The sequence below is a fragment of the Artemia sp. Qi Xiang Cuo genome, chromosome 14 (genome assembly GCF_049724085.1).
Source record: "Artemia sp. Qi Xiang Cuo chromosome 14, ASM4972408v1, whole genome shotgun sequence".
Classification (NCBI taxonomy): Eukaryota; Metazoa; Arthropoda; class Branchiopoda; order Anostraca; family Artemiidae; genus Artemia; species Artemia sp. Qi Xiang Cuo.
This window is the reverse complement of record NC_142807.1, coordinates 69683092-69708751: the sequence shown is the minus strand read 5'-3', so window position 1 is coordinate 69708751 and position 25660 is coordinate 69683092. Positions and strand designations below refer to the sequence as shown.

Below are 25660 nucleotides of genomic sequence, written 5' to 3'. Positions count from 1 at the left end.
ACATTCCGCTATGGGCAATTTGTCCACAATAAAAAGCTAAAAAAGATTAAAATTAGTCCAGACATTCCACTATGGGCATATTGTCCACAATAAAAAGCTAAAAAAGATTAAAATTAGTCCAGACATTCCACTATGGGCAAACTGTCCACAATAAAAAGCTAAAAAAGATTAAAATTAGCCCAGACATTCCGCTATGGGCAAATGTTCCACAATAAAAAGTTAAAACAGATTAAAATTAGTCCAGACATTCCACTATGGGCAAACTGTCCACTATGGGCAAACTGTCCACAATAAAAAGCTAAAAAAGATTAAAATTGGTTCAGACATTCCACCATGGGCAAACCGTCCACAATAAAAAGCTAAACAAGATTAAAATTAGCCCAGTCATTCCGCTATGGGCAAATGTTCCACAATAAAAAGCTAAAAAAGAATAAAATTATCCCAGACCTTCCGCTGTGGGCAAATGTTCCGCAATAAGAACCTAAAACAATTCATAATTCTATGGGGCATATCTTTCACAACAAACAGCTAAAAAAATAATTCAATTGTAGGAAATATTTCGCAACGGACAAAAGTTGCACAGCAAAAATCTAAACGAAAATTATAATATTGTTCAAACTCTGAAGGATATTACGGGAATAACTATAAAATCTACAAGAAAATAAATTAAACTGGGGTAAATATGCCGGAGTAAAAAGCTGAGATAAACTCATAATTTGGAGGAAATGTCATTTACTTGTAACATCCCAATAAATTCGGAAATGAAGCTTATGTTTGAATAAAGCCACTGAGTGCATCATTGACCAACAGAACTTAAAAAAAACTCAAAACAGTTTTAGTTTTCATTGATTAAAATATCAATTTCAATGAAAAGTTTAACTTCAATCCAACCAGAACAATTTCTCGAACCAGGCAGATTTTTTAGCTTTTAAACGATTATTTTTTTTCAATTATAAAATAGTTAGAGCTAGTTTAATATGTAAAACGTACCCTTAAACCCCCACAAGCACTGAGAGAAGATGATCCAGAATCACAATAAAAACCGTATGAAAATACACGAATTATGTCCTTTTTGAAAAAAAGCCGTTCTTTTCAAATTTTGTTTTCATTAGGAAAAAAATTGAGGAAACAATAAACGTACTCCACACGTTTTGAACAATTCATCCCCCTCTATATTTTCAAGAATTGGTACCCCTGGCTGCCACGTTGATTGTGAAAACACATACGCACAATGAATTAATTAAATTTGACAACGCTTTTCACCCATAAAAATTCTAAATTTAACAATCTGTTGATTGCCAAAGACAACTACACCTTGAAAGGAAAGCTATACCTTCTGAATCTGTTTGATCCCAAAATTTTTTAGCTTATTTTCTGCTGATTTTCTGCTGAAATAATTAGAAAAAAATTAATTTATTAAATTTGACAACGATGTTCACCCATAAAAATTCTAAATTCAACATCTGTTGATTCCCAAAAACAACTAACCATCAAAAAAAAGCTACACGTTCTGAAGCTGATTGGTGTCGGGTATTCTTTGTTTCTTTTCGCCCATGCACCTTTTTTCAATTTGGCAGCTGCTACTACCAAAAATTACATATGTAATTTATTTTTATTTAAAACTGAATTCCCCATTTTTCCTAGTTTTTAAAGAAATATATAATTGTGTAAATTTCCCCTCAAGCAATTCAAACAACCAGATTTCACTTTCAATGTCCCTTGTACTTCAGTGTTTTGGTTTATGTTTTCTCGTGTCGGAAAGGAGCTAGATTTTCCTTAAGTATCAGTACTTGTGATTTTTTCCTTTTTTTGTATCAAACAGTTTATGATAGCAAACTGTAGGCAAGGATTGATGGGCTAATAGTAACCAGAACATTGAAAAAAATAATTTTGCTAATGTCATAAAAAGAATCGGCCTTTTATGGTGATAAAAAATGTATAAATTTCATCGAGTTTGATGTTACCTATTAAAAGCAATGAGCCTAGAAAATTTGCCTAAATTTCGGAAAAATAAAAAATATCTCAAGAAGGTAAGTGATCTTGATGAAATTTACAACAAAAAACTCAGCGTACCAAAGAACCCTACTGTAAAGGTTTCAAATTCTCATCAATAAAAATTATTACTGTGGCGTTTTTTTTTTGGAAGCAAGATAACTGATGTGTTTTTTTTTATTATTGTTTCTTTTTTTCAGGGGTTATAGTACAGAAAAGATATTTCTAAAAAATCAAGAGACGGCTCATTCGAACGGAATTAGAAGTTTTAAGGTCGTTAAGTTTTAAGTTTTTAAGTGTCCTTTTTAAGGTGCCAAAAAAAGATTGTGTCAAAGAAATGTGGCATTTTCTGTCATTTTGTGGCACAAAATTATAATTTTACCCCAAAGAAGGCTAAAGGCCAAGGTTAAGAATTCAGAGATTGTCAATCGGCTTAAAATTATCAAAAAACTTTAATTGAATTCCCAAGTTTCAGAGGCAGTAATGAAGCACAATGTTGGATTTGTTCTGAAATAGTCACAAACAGGCCAATTTTACCAATAGGCCAACTAGGCCCTGGCCTAGGGGCGCTTAATGCCTTAAGGGGCGTTTAGGGGCGCTTAAGGGGGCCATAAATTATCACTGGGTGATTTTTTTTAACAAAAATTGGACTAATGTGATTTATCGTCCAAGTGCGAGATGCACCCCGCCGCCACGCAGCATATTCACAGAAAATTGATTTTAAAACAGCACAGTAATTCTGTGGCCTGAAAAGAATTTTTTTTAATTAAAAAAAAATAAATGTTGTATTTATGGGGATGATAAACCAGGAAAATTTTACAGCTCTAAATTCAGCAACTTCTGTTTACAATTAGAAGAAGAAGAGGATTGTGCCAAGTTAAATAAGAATTATAAATTTAGCAACATTTTTTTTTTTACAATTGGAGAAAGAGGAATATTGGGCCAACCCTATTAAGAATTCAACATAAATTAAGGAGCTCAAGACTTTGAATCAACTCAGTTAATGGACTTCTTAAGCCAATGAACCGGAAACATTCAGTGATCCGGAAGTTATTACATTTTTTTATGTATAAATATAGTTTGTGTTAATAATAAAACTTTAGTATTGATGCTGATGATGGAGACCGACTGGGTCTTCGAAATATTCGGAACTTTGTTTTTGTTTTTTCACTGTCTAATAAAAGACTTATCCCTATTTGAAACTCTTATTCTTTTCGTCAAAGAAAGGCGGTGTGGTCTGTAAAAAAAATTAAATCGACTTATTGGAAGTTTCAGAAACTCATATTCCAGGGGTGGGAAGCATGAAATTAGGGTGATATAGAATTTGTTTACTCAGGCAGGAAGGATGGGGTACATAGACAGGGAGTAGGGCTCATGATGAATAAGGAAGCTGCTAAGTCTTGTTTAGGCTGGGAAGGTATTAATAATAGAATACTAAATGCTCATTCTATGACAAGAGGTTCAGGGTATCAGTTATATTAGTATACGCCCCTGTAAAACCGACTGACGGAGATACTAGTGACTCAGATGAATTTTACTTACAGTTACAGGAGCAAATTGACAGGGTCCCAGGTAGAAATATGATGTTATTACTGGGGGATTTTAACGCCCAGGTCAGTAGAAATAGGGATAAACGGTATCTTAGCCTAGGTATATTTGGTGTAGGAAAGGAAAACAGTAATAGCTCTAGACTTTTGCAATTTTGTAGGTATAACAATCTAGTTATAACCAAAGCGGTGTTTGGTCATAAAATGGCCCATAAGTTAACATGGTATTCAAGTGATGGCAAGACAGCAGACCTTATTAATTATGTTATAGTAAACCGAAGACTGGTGGGATCCATAGAAGATACTAAGGTATATAGGAGTGCTGTTATTGATGCTAAAAGTAAAGATCATCATTTGGTAGTGTCTAGGGTTAATTTAAAGCTGAAGTTTCGAAAGGGTAACTACCTCCCGGGAAGTTATGATGTTGGTAGACTCCAGGATGAGAATTTGAGAGAAACTTTCCAGGAATAATTGAATATTAAACTTGAGGGTTTAAAATTTGATAATGTGGAAGATGGTTGGAATAATTTTAGTAAAACAGTTTGTGAAGTAGCATATGGTGTCTTAGGGAAGAAAGCTCGAACTACAGCTAAGAATATCAGTGGAAAAGCTTTATGTTTAATTGAGAGGAGAAAGGGCGTGTACAAGAATTATCTGAGTGATAGATCAAATGAAAACAAAAGGAATGTAAGGAAAATGGAGAAAGCATTAAAACATGAAGTAAGAAGATGTGAAGTGGAGACCATGGATAAAATTACAGAGGATCTGGAAGATGCAGCTAGACGGCATAATAGTAAAATAGTGTTACTGGCATCTTAACAAATTGAGGGAGTAATCAACCCAGACTTGTCCCAGTTAAAGATAGGAACAGGACCAAAATTACTGATAAGGAAAGAGTTAAAGAGGCAGAACAGTTTGAGAATGTACTAAACCGAAATAGAGTTGCAGGAAAAGATATAGAGGAAAATGAAAATTTGTGATACCTTGGATGTGAAGGAATATTTGTTTTGTAAGGAAGAATTAGCGACAGTACTAAAAGGATTAAAAAATAATAATGCTCCAAGTGTTGATAGTGTGGTAAGTGAGTTTCTTAAACATGGTGGCTCTGAGGCTAGAAAAAAGTTACTGAAGATTATTAATGTGATTTTTGAAAAGGGGGAAGTATCTAACGATTTTAGGAAAATCTTAATTAAACCACTGTATTAGAAAGGTGATAAGAGTAAGTGTGGTAATTATCGAGGCATTAGTCTGGCTTCTGTAGGTAGCAAATTACTTAGTAATATGACACTTTTAAGACTGAGAGATGCTTTAGACAAAGTTTTAAGAGAAGAATAGTTCGGTCTCAGAGAGGGTGGAGGATATGTCGACTAATTTTTCACTTTCAGGTCAACAATCTAAAAATGCCTGAGATATCAAACCCCTTTAGTTCTAAATTTAATAGATTATGAGCAAGAGTTCGATTCTGCTGATAGAAGAACTTTCGCAAAGGTCCTATCCTTGTATGGTATACCAGACAAATACATTAAAGTGATTAGTGTTATGTACGAAAATAACACTGCTGCGGTTAAGGTAGGTTTTGTATTAAATTAATTAAAAAAAAAATTCCACAAAATAAGTTTTTCAAAGAAAAGTAAAGAACTCCATTTAGCCAAAAATGAGCAAAAATAAAATCAAATAATCTACCAAGCGTGAACTACCTCAAATCAGCATCGATAAATAAATGTAACCCAAAACGAACAGAAATTACAAAAAAAAACGAGTCAAACTCAAAACAAGCAGAAATTAACATGAGTTGGGCTCAAAACCCCTATGCCTTCCCAAGGCTAGAACATAATCTGCACTTTAGTGAAAAAACATAAATGTTTTTACTTTTATAACTATAATAAATCAAATAATATTAACATTTTGATTACTAAATATCAGTATATGTATATTAAACTGACAATGCACATTCATTTGTGTTTTCTTCAGTAAAGTACAAATTATGTTCTGGCCTTGGGAAGGCATAGGGGTTTTGAGCCCTACTCATGTTAATTTCTGCTCGTTTTGAGTTTGAGTCGGTTATTATACTCGTTCATCGGACCGATGAACGACTGTCTACATCAGATCAGTCTCAGAGGGGGATCTCGACTTCGGAAAACATACATTTCGTTTTTCTTATTGGGAGCAGGATACGACAGAGACTCACATATTTGCGGAAGGAGGAAGGGGTCAGAAACAGAGAAAAGATGGTACTGGTGCATAATGAGGACACTTTTATATATTGTACAATGAAACCAGTCTCGAAAAACCCGTCAAATTGGCTATTCTCCAGAGACCGCTATACATAAATGACTGCAAAGCCGTGGTTTCTCAATGAGTTACAATATTTAAAAAATTGTTTTTTGGGGTTTAAGCGGGAAAAAGATACCTAGGTTAGGTTAGGTTACGTATTTAATACATGCTATGCTTTACCCAACACCCTCCCACCCCTAATGTCCAAAGATATAGCCCAAATTTGTTTATAAACTGTTATATATTCATCCTATTTTATTTTATTTCATTAGCATTAACCAAACTGGACTCCTTTAGCAGTATATGGAAGTGTCCTCATTATGCACCAGTACCGAAAGGACTTTCTTTCTTATAGAGGAGAACAAGGTCGTATACAAGGAGGGGTTTAGGGGTTTGAACCCCCCCCCCCCCCCCGAAATGTGTCCGATTCGTAAAAACGTAACAAAAATGAACATAAACAAATTTGCGATGCGTTTTTAAAGTTTTTTTGTACCCGTCCCCCCCCCCAAAAAAAAAAAAATATATATCCCTTTGTACCAGCCCACCCATCTCCCGTATCCAGGAAAAATAATCTGGATACGGCCCTGGGGGAGAATGTGCAGGTATGATTAGTAACACATTAACACGCTCTTGATCTTCTCTCAAATTTTAGACGTTAATTATGCAGAAAGCGTTAACCCACCAAATAAAAAAATAGTTAAAAACATAGTCGTCAGGCACATCTGCTCATCAAAATAAAATACAAAGAGGGTAACAGTAAGAATGTCAGACCCAAAGTTAGCCGGCTCCGTCAAAACAGAAGCTTCTTCTAAATATCTTACGAGAAGCTCGAATATTAATACTCTTAGTTTAAGTTAAAAAATAATTAGGTTAAATTCACTACTTAGCTAGGGCAATGTCTAAGCCATGTCCCATGTGACGAATCCAATTTTGCTTTCCCTTTTATAACTGGTTATGAAAGTCAAACGTGACGGGGCTAAGACCATAGGCACGGGTGGGGGGGGGGCATGGCCCGCTGGAAAACCGGGACTATAAAGTAATTATAAGGAAACCAAAGGAAAGAGAGTAGAATAGGGGGAAACATACGGAAACATATGTGTTGCCCCATTTTTGGCTGCCTGCCAATCGATTTTGACCCTTAATAAGGAAAATAGAAGTTCTAATTTGTGACTAAGTGACCCTTAACCAGTTTTGCACAAATATTTTTTTTATATGATTTGGTTGTATTAAGCCACCATAATCAGAAATGTTTCCCCTGACCGGAATGCTGGGAAGTTCTGTATTTTCCCCCTGAACAGACAGATACGTTTTTTGTTTTATTATCATTTATTTTTGCAGGAGTGATTGTATTTATCTAGTTGTCACTTTGAAAAAGATTTAATTTTTTACAGTTATGAAGCATAAAGGTGTCAAATATACTGGCTTTTGGTATGCAAATTTAATTAAAGATATTAAATTAAAAAAATTTATTTGATTTTCTTAATCTTAGTTTTAATATTTTACTTTGAACAAACTCATTGATAATGCCTTACTTTTTATAAACACTGAGTCTAAAGGCATTAAATATTTTGCTGTCTGATGCTGTCTGATTGTTAAAAAAAGTATCTATCCAACGCTTCAGCATTGTTAAACAGAACTGAATGCTGGGAGTTTATATCTTAGTTTTTGCAAGAAGGCTTTTGTTTTGTGCATTTTTTGTAATTACTTACTTTTTTCATTTTTATATACTTTTACTTTAATTGACATACTTTTGACATTGCCTTTAGAAAAATGTTTGTCTCTAAGTTTCATTAAAAAATAAGTTTTTTTTCAACTGAAAGTAAGGAGCAACATTAAAATTTAAAACGAAAAAAGATTATTACGTATATTAGGGGGTTCTCCCCCTACCTCCCACTCCTCAACACCTCGCACTTCACGCTACAGTTTTTCGGCTATTTAAAAACAATTAATTATTGTTCTAATTAAACGACCCTTGTGTTTCACGAGTCGTTCTTAAGGAATTGGGACAAAATTTAAACTTTAGCGCACAGAGCGAGGTGTTTAGGAGGGGGCAACCACCCTCATATACGTAATAATTTCTCTTCATTTTAAGTTTTAATGAAGTTTTTATGAGGTTTTAATGAAGTAATAAAATAACATATATTGGCATTTTTTTTCATTAAGAGCTAGTAAATTCCTTGAATACCAATCAGATACAGTTAGTAACGTACTTTCGAGGTTCTGGAAAAGAACTGATAGGTCCCGGTGAGAAGCAAATATTACTACATCATCAACAAACATTATAATTTTACAAAGAGGCAAAACTTCTGGCAAATCATTTATAAAAAGAATAAATAGAATAGGCCAAAGGACAGAGCCCTGAGGCACTCCGTAATTAATTGGAAAAGTTTCGGAACGGAGATCACGAGATTTATCAACCCAATCTAGTCGTTTCCCAGAAAGGTAAGATGAAAAAATTTAACAGCTTGTGTTGAAAACCCATAAGACTTTAGTTTAGTTAGAAAAACTCCGTTTAAGCTTCAGAATAACTTTTTCAATCTCATGAGGCTTAATCTCAGAAAAAGGAAACGAATTTGCTGCATGTTGCTCATTAACTGGACCAGAGGGGGAATTCAGTTGCATATTCATAGTCGATGCAAGTCTAGAACCAATATTACTAAAATAATCTCCAAAAGCATTTAAAATTTCATTGGGCTCTGTAACATTTTCTCCATTTAAAACAAGGCAATTGTAGCAATAAAAGTTTTATGGCCGTCCTAATAGCGGTAATGAAGATTGATCGCGTCAAGTCTAAAATTATACCTTGAAAGCCGTGAACTTACACCTTACAAGTCCTCTGATGGTGCCGCTTATAGCGCCAAAGATTGTGCCATCGAGCCCTGCGCCACAACAATGGGAAGTGAAGTAAATTTATAACCGCGCCACCCTCAATTATTGAGAGAAAATAACATGTGTAGCCATATAAATGTGACTTCTTTTCTTCGAGCGATCTGGGGATCAGATTCCTTGGGAACGTGCCTTTGGAGACATGCGAACTAATTACCTGTTATCAGACAAGATGCAGACATATAAAATGAAATAAACACAGGTAAAAAACAATAGATTTGTTGAGACTTACATATTTAGGTGAACAGCAGTGAGTCACTACTGATTGCAAGTCCCTTGTCAAGAAATACCTAACTCGTGAGGTTTTTGATCAGCTTAAAACCTTGAAGACAAGCCTGGGAGCTACCCTTCTTGACGTCATCCAATCAGGTGTTGAGAACCTTGATTCTGGAGTTAGTATCTATGCCCCTGATGCCGAGTCTTACACCCTTTTCGCTCCTCTTTTTGATCCAATCATTGAAGACTATCATATTGGCTTCACTAAGAATGACTCTCACCCACCCAGTGATTTTGGTGATGTAAACACTCTTGGAGATCTAGATCCTGATAACAAGTTTGTTATCTCCACCCGTGTCCGATGCGGTCGTTCCCTCCAGGGATATCCATTCAACCCCTGTTTGACAGAGGCTCAGTACAAAGAGATGGAAGATAAAGTGTCATCTACCCTTAATGGTCTTGAGGGAGAGCTTAAAGGTACTTTCTATCCTCTCACTCGCATGGCCAAGGAAGTCCAGCAGCAATTGATTGATGATCACTTTTTGTTCAAAGAGGGTGACCGCTTCCTCCAGGCTGCCAACGCTTGCCGCTACTGGCCAACTGGCCGTGGCATTTACCATAATGATGCCAAGACATTTTTGGTTTGGTGCAACGAGGAAGATCATTTGAGAATCATCTCTATGCAGAAGGGTGGTGACCTTAAAGCTGTTTACGCCCGTTTGGTAAATGCAGTAAATGAAATTGAGAAGCGTAGTCCCTTCTCCCACCATGATCGTCTTGGATATTTGACCTTCTGTCCTACCAACTTGGGTACAACCATCCGTGCTTCCATCCACATCCAACTTCAAAAACTCGCTGCTGATCGCAAAAGATTGGAAGAAGTTGCCTCTAAATACAATCTCCAGGTTCGTGGAACCCGCGGTGAGCACACGGAAGCCGAGGGTGGAATCTACGACATCTCAAACAAACGTCGTATGGGACTTACTGAATATCAAGCAGTCAAGGAAATGTACGACGGTATTGCTGAGCTCATTAAGCTTGAACAATCCGCTTAACTGATTACAACTTGGCATTTGGCAACACTTTGTTTAGAAAACTTCCGGGCTTATAGTTCGTCTTGAATGTGATATAATCCCTGATATTGTTGAAAGTTCGAGCTGAAGTCTTGCAATAAATCTTTTACATAAAAAAAAAAAAAAAATTGTAGCAATAAAAGTTTTATGGCCGTCCTAATAGCGGTAATGAAGATTGATCGCGTCAAGTCTAAAATTATACCTTAAAAGCACTGAACTTACACCTTACGAGTCCTGCGATAGCGCCGCTTGTAGTGCCATCGAGCCCTGCGCCACAACAATGGGAAGTGAAGTAAATTTATAACCGCGCCACCCTCAATTATTGAGAGAAAATAACATGTGTAGCCATATAAATGTGACCTCTTTTCTTCGAGCGATCTGGGGATCAGATTCCTTGGGAACGTGCCTTTGGAGACATGCGAACTAATTACCTGTTATCAGACTAGATGCAGACATATAAAATGAAATAAACACAAGTAAAAAACAATAGATTTATTGAGACTTACATATTTAGGTGAACAGCAGTGAGTCACTTCAAGCGACAACAATGGTGACTGAGATACAACATGAAAGAATTGCCAAGCTTGAATGGCGAAAAAATTCTATCTGAATGGTCCTGATTCTGATTTACGAATCTCCTCAAAAAGCACTTTTACCCCACTATCAAACGTAGCTCTTTAGTCTTGCGCTGTAAGAACTGGCTCACCATTGGTCCAAGTGGCCCAAGGATGCGAACCCTTCGTCCAATAATCTTTCTTAACTATTTTTGACGATTTAGACGTTCACACGGTTCTTATCGTTTAAACTTCCTTAGAAATATTGTGCGTAGCACCTTTTTTGTTGCTCACTGTCTTAGCAAAATCCAAAGCTTGGATAGCATCGTTATTTGTCTGTGGCCCACTTCAGTTTTTTTTTTCTTTGCTGGTTAAGAGCTTTTCATTTTTGAAACTAGGTTTGAATTAATTATAGGGAGTCGGAATTACCCTTAGAAAGAAGGAACTTTATTTTGGTATTTTAAATACATCGCATTTTACTCACGGTACACAATTAACACTAGTGTTCTTTCGGCTGTGAGGACGCATCTATTCTTCTGCCTAGTGCATTGTCTTTCTCATATATGTTTTATGATCCAAACTATAATCTTTATAATATTTTCACTTATCATGTCTTATATTTGATTTAAACCTATTCAAATTCGCTCCTTTTTCTAAAAGCGGCATGGGGGTAGGATATTTTAAATAAATCATGAATTTTCTATCTTTATTTTTTAGCGATATTCCATTGCCTTCAGTAATCAATGGGTCAAATTTCTGCGCAAACTTTCCATGCGAAACTCGTGTTGAAGAAGCCCGATCCCGCAGCAGTCGCATCATTTGATCAATAAAATCTGAAAACGCAGCATTTGCGTCATCTGAGCCATAAACCGAACTTCAATCATGGTCACCAATTAACTGACGTAGAACTTTACAATCAATCCATGTATATCGCTTTTTTGAATTATCCATTGTTGAATCTCGATGTTGTTTATTACTATTATTTAAATTTAAAAGAACACTCACCGGAAAATGATCTGACATATCAGACAAAATTACTGACGATTTTTCAGCATCAAATAAAACAGGAGAGAAAAATATATTATCTAATAATGTAGCTGTATTAGCTGTAACTCTTGTCGGCAGAGAAATACTTGGAAGAAAATTAGAACACAACATCATAGTTAAAAACTCCTTATTATTTCCAACATCGAGATTCAAAAGATCAAAATTAAAATTACCCGAAATAATAACCGGTTTTTTCAACGCTTCCAGATTTTTCAACAGCGGTTCAAAAACTTCAAAAAATATTTTTGGGTTACCCGACGGAGATCGATAAACAGACCCGAAAATAAATGGATTACAGCCCAAAGGTACAACTTCAACAAAAATAGCCTCACATAACCCTTCATCAAATATAGACAAATCACTGAGAATACTAAAAGACCAGTCATCACGAATATACAGCATCTGACCTCCTCTCGCATTCTGACACCTTGTACGCGAAATACACTTCATCCCGGGCAGATCTAATATTGTAAGGGGTGTATTAGCAGACAGAAAAGTTTGGCAAACTCCAACAATGTCTATAGGACTAGATGCAAGCAAAAGCTTCAGTTCATTGAATGCACGTTGTAGTCCCTGGGCATTTACTGTAACGATCTGATCGGAAAATCACAACTTTTTGTTTTATCCGATAGAAACTCGCCTGAAGAATAATCACATTAAGGTAGATTATTTACATAAGGCATATCTTTATCACTTCCGGTAGCTGAATTTAGAATAACATCTAATTTCAAACGAGAATCAAGAAAACACTGAAAACGATCCATAAAACAAAAAAAGAAAAGAAAAATTCACAGCTTCTTAGTTTAGACGACAGGTTCATATGACACATTGCGAATCTGAACTACGTCGGAAATCGTATTACACGGAATGATTTGCGAACCGCACTTGACATAAACAACATCTCGTAAAGTCCATACATTTTTCAATTCAAACTTATTGCGCGCAAGCTTGTAGATTTCTTGCCTTTCCCTGGTTAGAGCCTCATTTACATAGATTCGGGTACCTTTCAAATTCTTGCGATTGCGCAGGATCTCAACTGCAGATGCCTCAGTAAAAATTCTTGCCCGCAAATCGCCAAGTGATTTCTCAAGCAGTTCAAATTTACCCTTGAATTGCAGATCGATCGCCTCATAGACAGCTTGCGTAACAGTATCAAGAAAATCTGACTTAATCTGTGTCACCGGAGAACTGCCTAATCTACTGCACTGCTCTTCCACTCTCCTACGAATTTCATCCTGTATGCCGTCACGAAGGTTAACAATTTCTGACTGCATCAAGTTAACCGACTCAGATAAATCCCCGGCTAAACCTTCCGAGTCCTCCGTATACAGCCTTATCGCTCTCTGAACATTTTTTCTGCCATCTCTCAGCGCTTCTTCATATTTCTCCGCGTAAGCCCATATAGTCTCTGACGTTACTATCTTAATTTCGTCAGTTCCGTAACAGCAAACTTCATAATTAATTTCATCACCTTTGACAGGTATCACCCGCGTAATTTTGCAAGGCCACAGCTTGTAATATTTAAATTGAGCAAGCGCCCGGTTTCCTACTTGCATAGCTTCGGCAAATGACGAAATGAAAAAACAGCAAAATCTCGCTCTCAATACGTCCGCACACCTTCTGTGTACGAATGTCTAGCAGCGACTGATGACAGTGGGCGGGATCAAAAAACGTAGAGCTGAAAACAGCCAATGGAAAATTTACCAAGTATCCAAGTTAAAATATCCAAAAAAGTATGATATAATTCTCTTGTGTTAACTAGTCAATGACTGAATCTATACTGTGAGTAAGTGGCATAGCAACCTTTTTGCGCCATTTTTGCACCAATAAGTGGTGACCCTTGTACCTTACACCCCCAATACTGGCAGTGGCGCCAATTCACGAAAATGTAGGGGGGGCAAGGATTTTTTTTCGATTTTTTTTTTAATTAAGATGCAAAAAAAAGAACAACATTTAGCAAACATACCTAAAACAGGGAGTAGTGGCGAGGTCGCTGCTTGGAAAAATCGTCGACTAATCTATCCAAATCCAGTTTCTTTAACTCCTCTTTCTCAACGGTCATTATCATGAGATCACTGAGTCTGTCGTTTTCCATCGTCTATTGCAGATAGTCCTTCACATGCCCTACTGCCGAGAAGAATTGTTCATTGCTGGCAGTGGTCACAGGCAAAATAGCAACTAGCTTCATCAGTTTTAGAACTGCAGAATATGAAACTGGGAGGTCAAATAAGATTTAGATAGCTTGAAGAAGATCCATTTTTGAAATATCACTTTTTGACAGATTCAGCTTTGCAAGAGAAAGCTGGGATTCTATGGAATGGTCATCGACACCGAGAATCTCTTGATAATGACACATAACTCTTTCCACTTTCGAAATTTCGAGTAAATTGGAACTTCAGGGGTCGAAGGCAGATAAAGCGTCGAGAAGAGGCATATTCTGCATGAAACATTGGTCCATCTCACAAGTTTACCGCAGTCTGATTCAACTGGCTGACTGATATTGCGTTTACCGGTTGTTGAGTTTGAAAGAAAGCCTTTGAGACGAATGGAAATGGCTTGACTTCTCTTGCTTCGAGCACTGGTTTTAGATTGTGGTGATTGCAATTCCTGAATATCGTGTGAAGCCAAGAATTCGGATATGTTTTTGCTTAAGTTGTTCCATTCATTATCATTTCTCAGCTTTCGGAGTGTCTCATATGACCCAGAAATCAGTGCAAGTGCCTTATAAATCAACGAACTTTCGGATTGAAGTTGCTCTGATAAACAATTTACACTGACTAATACTTTTTCCATTATGTGTAAAGTTGAAACAAAAGAGGCAGAGTTGATTTTTTCCAGTAGTCCTTTTGCTTCACACGCTGCCTCGCCGTTGGAACTATCAGAGACTGCGGCAAACAGAACAACAATACAATCAAATCTGGCCTTCTCCTTCGAAATACAGCGGACTGAGTAAAACCAGCGAGTCTAGACGGTCCTCTCAAGCTCCAAGAATTTTTTCCCGCTAATACGCTGGGATTCCACAAATAGCTCGTGACGAGTATTGCTGCATGATATAAAGTCTTTGCACCACAGAGAAAAATTCAGAAATTTCGCTGATATTTTTTAGGCAGTCAGTCAAAACCAAGTTTAATCTGTGGGCGTGACAGTCTACATAAACTGCATGAGGCATCTTCTCCCTAAACTTTGCTTGAACTCCGTTAAATTCCCCACTCATAACAGATGCGCCATCATAACCTTGGGCAATACACAGCATCGAATCTACACCAAGCTTTTCTATAGTTTCACAAATCGAGGTGGATAAGCTCTCGGCGTCTAATTTGTGCATGTGATAGCAGCCGATTGGTCGCTCCACTACTTTTCCATTTGATATGTACCTGAGTAGGATCGTTAATTGTTCTTTTCTAGAAACGTCTTTTGTCTCGTCGACAAGAATAACAAAGTAATTAGCTGATTTTACTTCTGAAATAATATCTTGGCGCAAGGCATTTTCTATCAGTGTAACTGCGTCATTTTGGTACTGATGACTGCAATAGTGACCATATCGGCGCTGTAACTTGGCCTTCAGCTTTTCGTCGGCTTTAGACATTTCCTCCATCAATTCAACCAAATTACCCCGGTTTGCAGATGTTTTTCATTCGTCATGACCCCTCAAAGCAAGACCCTGGCGGCCAAGAAAGCAAATAGCGCGAAAAATGTACTTCACATGATCTCTATTTTCCTGAACCTCTTGAGATCTGGATTGAATTAAGGCATTCGCTATAGATTTCGAAGTACCAGTACTCATTATCTTAAATTCCGTCCATGCTGACATACAATGCCTATGTCTTTCAGAACCATCATGTTGCTTTAATAGAGCAGAACTGTCTTTCCACTTGCAAAATCCTGACTCAATGAAAGCCCTTTTTCCAGCAGTTTCTCCAGCCCTTAGAGTTCCCATAGAAAAATGGCGGCAAGCAAAACAAAACACAAAATTCAAGTTTTTTTAGTATTATATCCATTAATCAGTCTTTGTGTAATGTGCACTGAATTTCCTTCCGTTACAAGTGGTAGCCGGATATTTCTCAAGAATAGGTTGAGCTGATTAGTCATGACGCGTTCCAGAGATATCTGAGAGAGTTTCTTGACTACTACTGGAACCCGCATGGGGTTCAGCGATGCAGACCGAACTTTCATGTTGATCTGAGCCATTTATTGTTCCGCTAGTTTTCGAAATTCTGTCACAGGCTGGGGAATTTATCTCAACTAACCTGAGACTTTGGGCACTGACACTATTGCCAGTTTCTTGCACTAAAGTTTCTTCATTTTTCTTCCGCATTTTCACCGAAAAAAAATCCAAAGTTTGTTGTCGCTTTTTACTCATGGTTAAACAAGTAGTAAACAAGGACTTCACTCAGGCACGGCCAGAGAAGAGCTGAAGAAACACGTAGAAACTCACTTAGAAAATCACTCCCATACTCCATGGTGAAACTACCCCGCTTAGAAACCCCATAAACCCATCACTTACATTTCCTGTTCCCGACAGTCCCATACACTCCACTGGAACTAGTCATCCCATAAACTATTCAGCAACGTCAAGAATCTGCTGACCAAAACCCCCTTGAAACCTTAGAACACATTTCCTTTCCCAGCTACTAAAAAAGGCAATATACAAAACACATAGTTTACAACGAATTCTTCACAAGAACAATAACAAAACAGGTACTGACCACATGAAGCTTAGTTTTGAATGAACCCTACTCAGAAATAAAATAGTGTTGACGCGCTCGCTCTTAGCCATTTCAAAACAAGATTATATAATCAGGACACCAGTTTGTTGGTCGTATTTATTGGACCAGTTGCTGGTTTAATATAGCACATAGCTAAAATAGAAAATAGCTGTGAAATATAAATAAGAAGGTAATTTTCAAAGTCGGGGGGGGGGCCATGGCCCCCCCTAATTGGCGCCCCTGAATACTGGTGGCATTATAACCTACCAGTATAATAATATATATATATATATATATATATATATATATATATATATATATATATATATATATATATATATATATATATATATATATATATATATATATATATATATATATATATATATATATATATATATATATATATCACTTATAACACTTATAACTATTACTAACAGCATTCAAAGGGGAAAACACCACCCAGACTGTTTACTTGTACTTTTGAACAGTTTTACTCGTTGGTTGGTCTACTCGTTGGTTAACTATCAACTCGTTGATAGTAGCCTAAGCACAGAAGACATTATGCCAGAAATTTCATTATTTAGGACAAAGAGCTTACCGTTGGCCCCAAACTTCGACACAATCTCCAAGGTCTCGGCCAAATCGACTTGTTTTAAAATTTGTCCCTTTTGAACAGGTTTGCCATCAATGAAGAACACATCTTTTACTTCATCTGAAAATTCGGACTCTTCACTAAGTGAAGTGGACAAGCTTTCACCGACAGAGACACCGTCTCTTAAAAAGAGTAAATAAACCATGGGAGGACAAAAATGGACCTAATTAAGCTTAGCATGCTGAATAAAGTGACGTGCAAAAAAAAAAAAAAAAAAAAAAAAAAAAAAGAGTAAATTATACCTAATAGAAAGTTGAAAGTTGTGGATATATATATATATATATATATATATATATATATATATATATATATATATATATATATATATGGTTCTAGGCGTTTATTCCCCCCCCCGGAAAATACCCCTCCTTCCCCGCGAAAAATACCCCTCCCGCCCCTGGAAAATACCCCCCCCCCCCGTGGAAATAAAGGCTTTCCAAATTTGAGAATTTTATTTGAGTTTTATTTCCGTAGGGGGAAGGAATTTTGAAACTTGTATATAATGCGCCACTCACTCAAGTTAACGCTGTGTAAAATTCGAGAACACTGTTTTTTTTTTGTTTTTTGTTTTTTAGTTTTTTCGTTACTTTAGAAACAAATCTGGGCTATAGATTTGCATATTAGGGGGGGGGGTAAAGTATAGCGGGTCTGCATGCAAAATGTGTTTGGACAATTGTTCTGCATATTAGATAGGTGGATAGAGAAGTGTATTTTAAAGCCAAATAAGCGGTCATGAACATAATATAAAGTGTACACGGAAACATAATTCCGTGTACACTTGTGAGGATGAGAGGAAAATTCGTTTGTCTTCCCCAACAAAAGGTTCAAGTCTCCCCCAAAGAAACCGTCTCTGAAAGGTTCAGCTGAATCCCCCTCCTGTGAAAGAAAACAGGATAGGCTAACCAGAACTATAATTTTGAAAATACTAAATTACAAAGAAAAAAGGCCCCCCTCCTCTTTAATCTAGTTCTTTTTCCATCTACGTACAAAAAATAATCTGACTGATGTGTCTTACGCCTTACCCTCTGGGCCAGCTGCGCCTCATATTTAGTTTTATATCGTGTTTGCATTAATTGTATATATATATATATATATATATATATATATATATATATATATATATATATATATATATATATATATATATATATATATATATACATATATATATATATATATACATATGTCATCCGACAGGCTTCGCTGTTCGTTTCCTAACAAAATAGTTAATGGTGATTAACGAAGGCTGAAGGAACGAGCTGCTGGGTACAGACTGAAGAAGGTAGCGCTAAATAACCCACAAAGTGGACATTTTATGGCATTATTCCAAGAGCAGTTTTTGATATTTTTTTTACCGTCCCCTCCCCCTTTTTTAAAGATTACAACCATTTCAAAGGTTCCCAGATTAATTATGAGGAGGTTCACGTGTCTAGTTTCAATAGATGAAAATCTATCGTATTTATACAATCCTAAAAAGGGCTTATCCCAGATTTGCCACTCAATTACTCTTACTTTCTGTCTTGGTTTTTTCTAAAATTAGCCATGATTGGCTGCCTACTGCAAAATACTTGATTTCAATTCATTGATTTTGAATTGAAATCAAGTATTTTGCAGTAGGTATCAAATCATGGCTAATTGTAGAAAAAGCCAAGACAGATAGTAAGAGTAATTGAGTGACAAATCTGGGATAAGCCCTTTCTAGGATTGTATAAATCTGGTGAAATATTGACTATTGCGATGCAAATCACGGTCTTGCTCATGTTTTTTGATGACCAGGATTCGATTCAAACTCTGTGGACGAGGTAAAGTAAGGACTGAAATCTAGAAGTTCCTGGCTCTCACGCAGAAAATAAAATTTAAACTAATTTCGGCCATACTGGTTCCTGACCCTAAAAAATAAGCACAATTTTTTCATCTCTAATTGGATTGAAAGTTAAGAAAAGATTTTACCCATTATCAATACACATACAATAATGCACTGTGCTAGGCCCCCCAAAGGCCACTTGGCCTGTAATTAGGGGAGTATACACAGATGCCAAACTCAGAGAACAATAGCCAATTACTTACTAAGGAGTTAGAGGAGTAGGTAGACCTTAAGGAAGTTAAATGTTTTGAAATAAAGAACTCGGTCAAAAAGTTTTGTTTCCTCTGATTTCCTTAAGCTTACAAGGTGTAGTATCTGGACCAAGGGAAGTACCCTTGCTCTAGTAAATCAAAAACAAAGGTTTTTATTAATGCATAACTCAAAGATATCCGAAAAAATTGTTTATCTCCGCTCGACTTGAAACTTACACGGCAAGTAGACAGTGAAAAGGGGACTTCAATTTAAGACAACACTAATTGTCCTAGTCCTTTTTGTCAGGTATCTGTACCTGGTCCAAGCTATGCAGGGGAAAAGGTCCCTCCATTTATTTCTTCATATGACTAAGTAGAAGACGTTGCCAGATAAAAAAAAAATTTATGTAAAGGACAGTGTCCTACTTGTGATATTAGGGGGGGGGGGAATTGATCCTACCTTTGTGAGCAACAGGGAAGAGGAACATTCTTGTAATCATGCCACCTATAAGGAGGTAAGTGGGAGCCGGATTGAAACCCCCTCCCCGAATTTTTTGTCCAATTAGTAAATATGTAATAAAAATGCAGAAAAGAGCAGAGGGACAGGGAAATGAGTTCTTGTAATCAGCTTGCCTGCCAGAGATTTGTCGTATTTAAACTCAATTTATGAAAAATAAGAGGTTAGAATTATCTACTATACCTTTTGAGGTCCCAATAAAATTGGATCTATATAGGGGGAGGAGCTACATAATTTGGGATAAAAATCATTTGTATCTTTGGTATTGAAATCAAACTTGTAAAATAGTTCGATGAGTAAGGAATCTTAAAAGCCCCAAAGTTGGAATTAATACGGGGGGTTAAAGTGTCGGGGGATATTTCACAGGTCGTCTACTCTAAGCATACTTGCAAAGGGGTAAAATTTCAATAATAAAAAAGTAGATTTGGGATAACTCCAGATACTTTATTTTTTTAAGGACAATTCTTGGGGAGTTTTACATAACTCCCCCCAAACTCCGGAGTCTATGTATTTTAGTAAACACTACAAACTACAATAAAAGTAATAGAAAATATTGCGGGACGAGCTTTTGAGCCATGTAAAATAACAAATCAAGAAGTAATTTTTAAAAATATATTCTAAATAGACATTATGCTTATTTAAGGTCAGATCAGTTCGTCAACTTTAATTTACATAATTATTCTTAAAAAAATTCCTTGATGAGAATATTAATATGGATTATTCACTTAATAATTAGATCAGGATGTAAAGGGTTAATTAGTCAAATATTATATAAGAAGCAACAATTGTTATAATTTAATAGTTATCATTGTCATTTCAGTGCAAAGAGTGTCACAGTGGTAGAGCCAAGTTCTATAATGGAAATGGAGTCTATGAATTGGGGGCTATTGGTATGTTTGTGCGTTTAAAGGCGAATCTAAAGAAAAAAAAACTTTTCGTCGCGTTTAATGGTCATATTCTATGTAAAAAAAAAAAAAAGAGCTTTCGGTTGGTACGCCTGAGCCATCGGCCCTCACAAATGCACGCCCGTGTCATCTCCACCCGGTTTAGTGCCAGGCGGGAAGCTTATGACCTTACATTTCTGTTTTTTTATTCTTATCAGTGGCGTCGTTGGAGGGGGGGGGGTATAATTTTTGCCCCCTCCCCCATCCCCAATAGTTTGGAAAAAAACAATACTGTTGCTCGTTTTAAGTGTCAAATTTGCTCTTTACTTTGAGCGGATAATTTTTTTTTAAATAATCCATGCTGGTTCTCAACCAGGGGCATCGTTTGGGGGAAGGTGGCAGTTGCCCCACCCTCAATAATGTGGATAAAAAATTATTATATATCCCAAGCCCCTTCACTATCCAGATATTGACTCCTCTTGCCCCCTCCCCCCCCCCAATATAAAAGCTGGAGATTCGCCCCTGTTTTTAACATAAGGAAAACGAGACAAATAGGGGTCCATTGCACTTCATAGTATGTTCCTCCAAGGCTGTGCCCGAATCATCTTTCAGATTTCCCGCTTATATTCTTTCAGGTTCTGCTTGAGTATCCAGATATTGACCCCTCTTGTCCCCCCCCCCCAATAAAATAGCTGGAGATTCGCCCCTGTCTAGGTAGGCAAAGGCACATACAAGAGACTTTTTTCAAGGGTTAATAATAAAAAAAACATTTTATGGAATAAATTCTGTAAAAAGTGCTAAGGAATCTGGGATATCAGGGAAGGAAATTATATCTAATATGGGAATTACCTTATGGTTTTAATCTTTACGCTTCTAATATCTAATCGAAACTCCAATAATTCTCCAGCATAGGATATATTAAATATGTAACCTAACCTAGGTACCTTCCCCCCCTAAACCCCAAAAAACTAAAGTTTAAATATAGTTCCCGGAGTGAGAAACCCCTTGTTATACAGTGTCAGATAGGCAATCATCGGGTAATAAGCTATCTGAGCTTTGCTTTTCTCGACGCGTGTTTTACAGATAATATAACAGTACCGAGAATGGAAATTATATGACAAAATTTATCGATATAATGGCTGGTGAAAGACTGCAGAGATGCGTATTAATAAGTCTTTGTTGTCTGCAGGCTACTCATTTAATTTTTCATCCCTAGAGAACATCTTGCTTTTAGATCGTTTTATGTTTTCAGTAAAGGCCTAGTTTTTTGAATTTTACCGATACTAGAAAAAATTTTACCGATCTAGGGGTAAACGCCTAGAACCACTGTATTTGTGTTTGAAAATTTAAGAACTCTTAATTTTTTCGAAATGTGTTAAATCTCCTTTCGTCAAATGCGAAAATAGTTGCCCTCCAATCACTTAAGCATACAAGGTGTAGTATCTGGACCAAGGGAAGTACCCCTGCTCTAGTAAATCAAAAACAAAGGTTTTTATTAATGCATAACTCAAAGATATCCGAAAAAATTGTATTATCTCCGCTCGATTTGAAACTTACACGGCAGGTAGACAGTGAAAAGGGGACTTCAATTTAAGACAACACTAATTGTCCTAGTCCTTTTTGTCAGGTATCTGACAAAAAGGACAGAGTCCTATCACAAGTAGGACAGAGTCCTACTTGTGATATTAGGGGGGGGATTGATCCTACCTTTGTGAGCAACAGGGAAGAGGAACATTCTTGTAATCATGCCACCTATAAGGAGGTAAGTGGGAGCCGGATTGAAACCCCCTCCCCGAATTTTTTGTCCAATTAGTAAATATGTAATAAAAATGCAGAAAAGAGCAGAGGGACAGGGAAATGAGTTCTTGTAATCAGGTTGCCTGCCAGAGATTTGTCGTATTTAAACTCAATTTATGAAAAATAAGAGGTTAGAATTATCTACTATACCTTTTAAGGTCCCAATAAAATTGGATCTATATAGGGGGAGGAGCTACATAATTTGGGATAAAAATCATTTGTATCTTTGGTATTGAAATCAAACTTGTAAAATAGTTCGATGAGTAAGGAATCTTAAAAGCCCCGAAGTTGGAATTAATACGGGGGGTTACAGTGTCGGGGGATATTTCAGAGGTCGTCTACTCTAAGCATACTTGCAAAGGGGTAAAATTTCAATAATAAAAAAGTAGATTTGGGATAACTCCAGATACTTTATTTTTTTTAGGACAATTCTTGGGGAGTTTTACATAACTCCCCACAAACTCCGGAGTCTATATATTTTAGTAAACAATTTTTTAGTAAACACTACAAACTACAATAAAAGTAATAGAAAATATTGCGGGACGAGCTTTTGAGCCATGTAAAATAACAAATCAAGAAGTAATTTTTAAAAATATATTCTAAATAGACATTATGCTTATTTAAGGTCAGATCAGTTCGTCAACTAAAATTTACATAATTATTCTTAAAAAAATTCCTTGATGAGAATATTAATATGGAGTATTGACCTAATAATTAGATCAGGATGTAAAGGGTTAATTAGTCAAATATTATAAAAGAAGCAACAATTGTTATAATTTAATAGTTATCATTGTCATTTCAGTGCAAAGAGTGTCACAGTGGTAGAGCCTAGTTCTATAATGGAAATGGAGTCTATGAATTGGGGGCTATTGGTATGTTTGTGCGTTTAAAGGCGAATCTAAAGAAAAAAAACTTTTCGTGGTGTCTAATGGTCCAATTCTATGTTAAAAAAAAGAGCTTTCGGTTGGTACGCCTGAGCCATCGGCCCTCACAAATGCACGCCCGTATCATCTCCACCCGGTTTAGTGTCGGGCGGGAAGCTTATGACCTTACATTTCTGTTTTTTTTTTATTCTTAACAATGGCGTCATTGGAGTGGGGTTATAATTTTTGCACCCCCATCCCCAATAGTTTGGAAAAAACAAAACTGTTGTTCGTTTTTAAGTGTCAAATTTGCTCTTTACTTTGAGCAGATAATTTTTTTTTTAATAATCCATGCTGGTTCTTAACCAGGGGCATCGTTTGCGGGGAGGTGGCAGTTGCCCCACCCCCAATAATGTGGATAAAAAATTATTATATATCCCATGCCCCTTGACTATCCAGATATGGACCCCTCTTGCCCCCTCCCCCCCCCCCCAATAAAAATGCTGGAGATTCGCCCCTGTTTTTAACATAAGGAAAACGAGACAAATAGGGGTCCATTGCACTTCATAGTATGTTCCTCCAAGGCCGTGCCCAAATCACCTTTCAGATTTCCCACTTATACCCTTTCAGATTCCCCTTGAATATCCAGATATTGACCCCTCTTGCCCCCCCCCAATAAAAATGCTGGAGATCCGCCCCTGTCTAGGTAGGCATAGGCACATACAAGAGATTTTTTTCAAGGGTTAATAATAAAAAAAAAACATTTTTATGGATTAATTTCTGTAAAAGTGCTAAGGAATCTGGGATATCAGGGGAGGAAATTATATCTAATAAGCCTTCGAAAACTTACCATCAAGTAAAAATGTGACCCTAGTTAATGGCGAAATTGAAAATTTTTTTATGCTTCCTGTTCCTCCACATTTTCTCAAGTCAATTTTTTCCCTTGTATTTAAGATACTTTTAGTTCTTAAAATCTATCAGTTCAAGAGCAGATTCTCTTGTTTTAAAACTTCCGGAAGGAGAAATGAATACATTCCCTATTGAAAATCCGGACATAGACCCCTCTTGCTCCCCCCCTCCCCCGATTAAAACGCTGTAGATTCACCCCTTTTACTAGATAGGCCAAATCAGTTGTAGTTTGTTCATGCAATTTGGTAGAGGGGGCTCCTCCCAAGGAATACTTTAATTGTTTTAATTTTTAAACATTAATTATTGAATTGCCTAATAAGCACTGATAATAATAGCTAGTTTAAGCTCCAAATTATAATTTTGTATGCTCCAAATTCTGTTCTTTGTAATTCAAACGCCTACCAAGCGACGAGAACATTCATTTCTTTCGTCTCGGATTCACATACTAATCCATAAATGTAGAACTGCCTCCATTGCCTCCTAATTGATTTGAAATCAGCATTTGGTAGTGTAGATCGAGTTTTATTGTTGAATGTTTTATTAAATCTAGGCCTACCAACCCCTTTTTTTTACAAATTCTATCATCTATGTATTCATTGAATAAAAGTTTTGTGAAAGTTGTTAGGAAGGGAATATCTCTGCCATTTTTCTCGAAAAAGGGCTTGCGCCAAGGAAGTACACTTTCGCCACAATTATTTGCTATGATTATTAATGATATTGTTCCTTATTTCCGACAAAGATGTGCACCTACTCTCCGACTGGGAAATCTGAATATGTCAATGCTACTATTTGCAGACGACATTATATTACTGGCAAAGACAAATAATGATTTACAAGCTCTCTTGAATCTCCTTGAAAAATATTTGCAAGAGAAGAAACTAGAGGTGAATGTTACGAAATCCCAAGTCATGATTTTTAGCAAAAAACCCTTGGAATCAGCACCACAATTTTTATTGAATGGAAAAATGCTGGAAGTGGTGGAAAAGGCCAAATACTTAGGTTTCATCCTTTGTCAAAATGGAAAATGGACCAGTCATATTACAACAATGGCACAGAAAGGAAGAAATGTATTATTTGGCATATACAGAAGCACACTAACAGCAGAAATAAGTGAACTAAGCCTCCACAAACATATATTTAATACTAAAACATTACGGATTTAATACCTACATTACGGATCAGAAATATGGGGGTAGCAGCCGGCAAAGCAACTAGAAACCATTCAACTTCAATATTATAAACGAGTTTTTGGCCTACACAATACAACACATACGTTGGTTTTAAAAGGTGACCTTGGTATATTTAACCTGAAATTGAAAAGATATACCCAAATCATCAAATTTTGGTTAAGACTTCTAGAACTTCCCCAGACTAGACATGCTCGAGCAGCATATGAATATCTTCTCCTTCAGTTTAACAAAACATCATGGTCACCACAAGTCAAAAGGATATTAGGTGAGAATGGATTTTCAAGTTCGTGGGAGAAGGGAAAACTCCAACCTCCCGACCTCCTAGGTGGGAATCAGGGCCTGATAAGCACGAGTGCTCCCAAGCTATGGTTGGGGCCTCGGAGCGAGGATTCACGCCCCCATCCCTAGCGAGCCGGGAGGAGAGCCCTAAGTTGCACCTCACAGCGGTGGAGTGGTGTAACGTTCTATTGGTAGCCTAGCCCGACAAATGGAATG

General features: G+C 36.7%; 1 protein-coding gene and 1 pseudogene across 2 annotated transcripts in view; one reads left to right on the top strand and one right to left on the bottom strand.

Annotated features, from left to right (window-relative positions):
- The window catches only part of LOC148944802 (glutathione hydrolase 7-like), a 115335-nt gene that overhangs the window by 49973 nt on the left and 39702 nt on the right, over positions 1-25660 (bottom strand). For both annotated transcript variants that reach the window (XM_089100213.1, XM_089100214.1), the window contains exon 5: positions 16897-17072. In XM_089100213.1, coding sequence (XP_088956339.1) covers positions 16897-17072 — 176 coding nt within the window. The remainder of the gene's footprint in view (positions 1-16896; positions 17073-25660) is intronic.
- Positions 2671-10116, top strand: LOC148944804 (arginine kinase pseudogene; annotated as a pseudogene).